Here is a 6511-nt window from a genome sequence, read left to right as displayed (position 1 = left end):
TTATTCGCAGAATTTTTAATATTATTTTAGATTGTTAGGTGTTTTTTTTAATTGGCCCATAGAGCCGATTGTAATATTTCCATTTTACTTTTGGACAAAGAAATCTATATGTTTAAGAGTTATAATTAACTATACGTGTTTTTTGTTTCATCGTATCGACACTGAGGAAATTCATTTGAAAAAGGTTTGGGAGACTGCAAAACACTTACCTTAAAGACTGACGCTGACCTTTTATTTGACAATGGACCCTTGTCATAAATATCCCCAGAAGTTTTTCAATAATTTGGGCAAATCAAATAATTGATAATAACAAGCAAAACAATCGAAACTAATCACAACAGGAACTTTTTACTTGCGGTCAATTACCAGGTGGTGTTTTGAACATATATGATAGATTTAGTCAAAAAAAACTGCTAGGTAATATCTTACGAACAATATATTGGTAGCCTTTGAAATGTAATTGGGCTGCAGTTTCAATTTGATCAAAACCCTTTGTTTATTGCGATGTTTAGAGCACTTTAAGAATTTAAAATTTGAGCTACATTTAGGGAGCAATATATTGTTATCGAATCGAAATTATTGTAATTTACAAACGAAAGTACGTAATTAATTCCTGTTTGAATACTAGATACACTCATAGCTTTATAGAGCACGAAGGGCTAGATGTCGTGCTTTAAGTTTTTCCAAGCAATAAAAGTTCGGGCTTTATAAATCTATGGACACACTCCAAGAAGAAGGCGGGAGATATTCTATATACTGTACATAAAAATCTTAATATTGTTTTTCTTTCTGAGTTTGAAATAATTAAAATTTTAGTCTAAAATTAGGGTTTATTTTTCAAATTTAATTTTGGCGAGAACTTGTTTTGGTGAGTTTTTTTTTAATTTTGACCAAAATTAGTTCTTTTAAGGTGCTGTACAACCAAAAGTTTCAATTCGCTTAGCAACAGCGAGACAGCTTCTTCAAAAATTTCTTTTAAACGAACTGAAAGCGACTTACATACCTTTGAAGGGGAAAAACTTCTTTTGAAAGAAACTTATTTCACAGAGATTACAAGTCTTAGATGAGGATAAATGCTCTCAATCTTCAATTCTTTGGATACACATTTTTTGATATAATAAGCAACCATGACTTAAGGCCAAACAAAAAGCTTTTTAGTTTAGATAATCTAACCATAGCAATGTGATTGAGGCATGCATGATTAATTCTTACAGTCCGTCTCCACAGGTTTAATTTTAGACAAAACTAAACTGGTTCTCACAGAACCCTAACCCTCTATGAACTACATAAATGTGATGTACTAGACAATTAGATCGTACGTTTAGGAACGTGTTAAATGACATGTAATGTCTCCTTACACCAATTAAGTTTATCAACCATGGGGAGACCGAAAACAAGTCAATTCCTGTTGTGATCGGTTTCGATTGCATAGCTCTGCAGTTAGTTACATCGCTATTTGGAAACATCTATTATAGATTACAAAAGTTATATGATGATTCAATTTATTAATTACGTAGCGTACACACATTTATAGTGGGGGCGCTTCAGGGGGTACAAAATACTGGAATACTGGATTAGAGATTGCCAAAAAATATGAAAATATGAATAAAGCTTTTTGCATTCAAAATTGGCCAAACTTAAGCAAATATTGGGTGTCTTATTGTGCACCTGTTTCAAAACTTTCTGTCCATTTCAAGGAAAATTAATGGAACGTTCAGTCCTGTCAGTTCTGATATAATAATATCAAATAAAATCAAGTATCACACCCCTCGTCAACCTAATTTTATCCTTTTGATTGATTGCAAATGTCCAATAATTTAATTGGGAAATTCCACTGTCTTTCCCTCTTTGTTTTTCATGTACAAATGAAAGTGATTAATTTCTTCCAATGAAAAATGATTTTGTAAAAATCTCCATTGCACTTTGAAAACAAGTATAAATAGTTTGGCTTTCTGGAACGGTATCATAAAACAGAAAGACACTGCAGATGCTTCAAAATGATGTATCGAACTTTAGAAGCCATAGCATTGATAAGTATTTTGTCGATCTGTAACAGCCAAACAATACCAACAATTGCAGAGCGAAATGCAGCTGTTCAGGTTATCAAAGATATCATTAATAGTCACAAGGAGCCGATAGGGGACGATGATCCACCGACGAAGTTTAGACATCCGTTTCGGGCTGGATTTGTACGGCTAGCGTTTCACGATTGTGTTCACGGCTCAGGATACACGACAAAAGCATGTGACGGATGTATCAATCATGCTAACCCAGAAAATGCCGGGTTGAAACGATATACAGATGAACTTGATGCAGCATACGCTGACGTTAGTAATGGTGTAGCTACAAGCATGACTAATGCCGACTTCTACACATTAGCAGGTAACTGTTTTTTCTTTTCAGTCGACGATCTAATGAAAATGAAAAACTTTATCAATAAATTCCAGACATTGAGTATAAATTTAATGAATTTAAAAAACTTTTCTGTGTTCTATGTAGCCGTATCAAACTGTTAACTCTTTGTTACCTTGTTAACGTTTCAATGAAATTTTCTACGGAAGGTTTATATGTGTGTTTATGTGCTCGTAAAAATTAACTTAAAATATTGTCAACTTCAAGGATAAAATCACGGTAGCTCTTACAGAAGCAACTACTCTTACTACTATTAGGCGGGGAAGGAAACGTACGGAAATATAAAACAAGCAAACACTGAAATACACCGTCAATGCTGACAGCAAAAATTGCTAAAACCCATATTTTCCTTCAAACACCGAACCACTGACGGGAAAAGGGCTAATACCGTCACACCGTCACTGAACGATAATCTTGCACAGGAGTTTAATAAATATCACCATGATAACGCTTATAAAATCATTTTTAAAAATCTTGTTTTTATCTTTAATTTGTATATTTATTTAAATAGGTGTTGTCGCCCTTGACGAGGCGGCTGAACCAGGTGCAACTATTCCACAACAATTTAACGGATTGGAAATATTGAAATTTGGTAGAAAAGACCCTGACGATTGCGCAACAGAAGTAGACGACGAAGACGACTTCTTATCGCCCCATATCGGTCGTTTCCAGGGAAATAATGGTATTGAGAAATTTTTCGACCGTAGATTTGGATTCAGTCTCCAAGATTCAGTCGCTATCTTGGGTGCACATACGTTAGGCAAAGCTCATTTTGAGAATTCAAAATTTGAAGGCATGTGGACCACAGCTGTTAATAACAATGGAGCACAATCCGATTTTCTCAACAATCGTTATTACAGACATATTGCTGGTGATTGGACCCAAGTAGCTGCACAAGGTCCAGGAGGTAAACAATCAAATAAGATGTGTTGGAGTTTTTACAAGATGCTTAACTGATTGGTTATTTTTAAACAATAGGGATGACGCGTTCTTTAGAAAAAGTAATAAAATCGTTTGTCTCAACATTTAACGACCAACAGAGTCATCAAAGAACTTGTAAAAACTCCAGCTTGACCCAATCAAATGTAGTTTTATTGGTTATTTATTACCTTTGTATTTTTTGTAGCCTTTCAGTTTCTCAGCTGTTTCCATATCATATTTTCAAACTGTCTGTTTGCTATTATTGGGGTCCAAAGCAGTTTGCGTTAAATTTTGTGTGCGAATACGTGAATATTTTCTTTTTGGTCCCATATTGAGCGTGTCCGTAAAATCATTAATCCTGTACCCTGTACCTTAAGTAAAATCATCAAATCATCTCTTTAAAAATTCAAAGAAATAAATGATGAAGATCTTTATATAAATTCTGCTTCAATTCTTTCCGGAAGTCCGTTGCTGCAGTACAGTTCGGCAAATTGCATAGATCCGCAACGTTGCAATACCTCGCAACGTTGCGGTTTTTCGCAGTGTTTCCCCAGGGTTGCGCTGCTATTTTACGCAACGCTTCCAATTGAAGATTATGATTTTAAAAATTATGAGCGCCTACCAATTTTCTTCTAAACGCATGCAAAATCAGGCAAAAACTTGCTTTCTTGAACAAAGTAGCGCTTTTTTGAACGAAGTAGCATTTCTTCCAAGAATGATTGTGAATAATCGCTAGGTAGGAAATTAAAATGCTAGGGTGAAAAGTTTCCTTTTGGGTTGTTCTTCAAAATGCACATTATTTTGGGACCCCGGTCCAGGCCCTGCGATGCCGATTTTGGTCCAAAGGTCCATCTTTTATTGTCTCTTTGAAGCGAGCTTCGTTGCCGCCTGTATTTCAAAATTGGTATGAAAAATCCGACAATATTCCATCATAATTTTATTTCTTTGAATTATTTAGGTAAAAGGATTGATAGAGCTTGAACATTACTCGTATTTCACAAAAACATTATTTTCGAATTTTTCTACAAGTTTGCAATATATTTTATCAACATTTTTCAACTCTGAAATGCAGAGTTTTAACTGCGTGTATACTTTTAAATCCCTTTTGTCACTCCAATAATTTTTTTTATGACTTGAAAAAAATAGCTTGCGAAAGTTGAGAGCCTATGTCATAAGAATATCAAAATTAGAATGTGACACTCTCTAAAATTATTCGACACTTTTAAGTCAAAATTTAGAAATATTAGTCGGAATTTTGACAAGCTGACGATGATTTTGCCTCTGTTATCTTTTGTTATAATATAGATAAAAGACTTGAGAAGAGTAGAACAACAGAGACTTTTGTCGAAGCTTTGACGTTGTTAGCAAGGTATTCCCAAGTGGTATATCATCAAAATCTATTATTTTATTCTATACTTTTAACGAGGCGGCAACGAAGCTAGCACTGTTATCTTCAAAAAGACAAAGAAGATGGATGTCCAGTCGTTTATATGTTCATGGTGTGAGGAATAAACTTGAGATACACTTTAGCCTAGGACAAAGTACTTAAAACAGTGGAGTCTGTTTAACTCGAATGTCTCCTTTTCTCGTCCCTTCAGTTAACAATGCCTTATAAACCTTATTCAATAACTCTTAACTCGTACAAATTTGTGCTCCTCGTGCGTGTTGGAGTTACTGAGACTCAAAACTGTATTCATAATTATCGTTACCCTCAGGTGCAAGTGGAAACATGCAATGGAAACGTACGAGTGGTGGTGGAATCCGTTTAATGTTGAATGTTGACATGGCGATTGCTTTCGATTTGCACAATAATAATACGGAGAATCCATTTCAGAACGAGCCACAAGGACAGGTCAACACGTGTGTAATCGATGTCGAAGAGGACGAAGTTGGGAGCAAAAAACCTGGAAACCAAACATGTGAAGCAGTTGCACCCAACATATGTTGTCCAAGATCAACCACAAACGAGGGAGGCGAAGATGAAGAAACGAATTATTTCTTCAGATATGCCACTAATAATCAAAGATGGATAAGTGAATTCAAAACTGCCTACTTCAAAATGATTTTCAACAATGAAGTTGGATTATCAGCAGCTACACCATAATCGAGGAACCATATGAATGGCTATCATAAAGTTTTTATAAAAACACACCTTTAAAGACTAACTCCAAAAAGAATCGACATCACATCGAAAGAAAAGGAACAAAGAATTCAGAAGATAACTTTTTATTGGACCTTTACTTGCATTTATCCATGACTTTTGATTTTAGAAATTTTTTTAACTGATCTGTAACATTTATTTAATCAAAATTGATCATTAACCGAAAAACTAGTTCTTACACTCTTATTATCCCTCATAACTTACATTTTTTGAAAACATGTGAAAATTTTCAACCTTTTTTTGAAATCAAAAAGCTTCTAAATCAAAGTGCACCGACATGGCATAAAAGCTTGTAACTTGAGTCCTTGAGAGCTGTTGACCAATGGCCAAGACTTATAGCCTTAGAGTCTGAGACCAATTTTAGATTTAGATTTACATTACTCGGGTTAGAAGGGTTAAATCCTTTGGGAATTGTACTTTTGTAGTGTTTGAAAAAGTTTAATGCTCAATGAAAAGTTCTAACTTCATACTCACCGCGCTTGGGACACTTTTCATACAACCCTGTCTCTGTGCCTCATTTGGTGTTGAGCACCCAGTAGGGTGGTATTTAAAAATCTGAAATTCACTGGGCGGCAAAATATTCTTTCAAATATTGAGTGGGGTGGTAAAAGTTTCCTTGATTTTCACCGGGGTGAGAAACATCTTTAACTTTTAGTTTAGTGTTAGTCAGAATCTAATTCTTATATGGTACTAAATGTAAATGTAAACTAAATGTAAACTTACTAAATGTAAATATGGTATATCATTTTGATCAGATGGATCCATTCTTACATTCGGTGACAGAAATGAAACGAGGTTTGGAAAACGGGGGTTATTAAGGAAGGGCAGTATGTTATCAAATTTTATCAATTCTGGAACGGTGCCCTTGGGGGAAGGGGCATTCGATTTAAAAACGACCGTGCGTGCGGCCAAAAACTCGGCCTTTAAAATCGGACCCTTGAGTAAATTTGAATTTTCTTGAAAACGTTTGACCAATTTTAGGAAAAATATGGTCAGATTTTCCAAATTTTACACCCT

General features: G+C 34.8%; 1 protein-coding gene across 1 annotated transcript; it reads left to right on the top strand.

Moving 5' to 3' along the window:
• Positions 1-2297: 2297 nt before the first annotated feature.
• LOC136807491 (putative ascorbate peroxidase) lies at positions 2298-5561 on the top strand. Its single transcript, XM_067064075.1, has 3 exons — positions 2298-2382; positions 2924-3319; positions 5049-5561. The coding sequence occupies exons 1-3, from the start codon at positions 2352-2354 to the stop codon at positions 5435-5437; spliced, it is 816 nt and encodes a 271-aa protein (XP_066920176.1). The 5' UTR covers positions 2298-2351; the 3' UTR covers positions 5438-5561.
• Positions 5562-6511: the final 950 nt, after the last annotated feature.

The sequence above is a fragment of the Clytia hemisphaerica genome, unplaced genomic scaffold (assembly GCF_902728285.1).
Source record: "Clytia hemisphaerica strain Z4C2 unplaced genomic scaffold, Clytia hemisphaerica genome assembly, whole genome shotgun sequence".
NCBI classification, from domain to species: domain Eukaryota; kingdom Metazoa; phylum Cnidaria; class Hydrozoa; order Leptothecata; family Clytiidae; genus Clytia; species Clytia hemisphaerica.
The sequence above is the reverse complement of the archived record's forward strand: the minus strand, read 5'-3'. Positions and strand labels throughout refer to the sequence as shown.

Excerpts from the sequence above, each read along its gene's own strand:
- LOC136807491 (XM_067064075.1), top strand. The coding sequence starts at position 2,352 with ATGACTAATGCCGACTTCTACACATTAGCAG. Across the intron at positions 2,383-2,923 it reads CGACTTCTACACATTAGCAG|GTGTTGTCGCCCTTGACGAG; the intron begins GTAACTGTTTTT and ends TTATTTAAATAG. Across the intron at positions 3,320-5,048 it reads AGCTGCACAAGGTCCAGGAG|GTGCAAGTGGAAACATGCAA; the intron begins GTAAACAATCAA and ends CGTTACCCTCAG.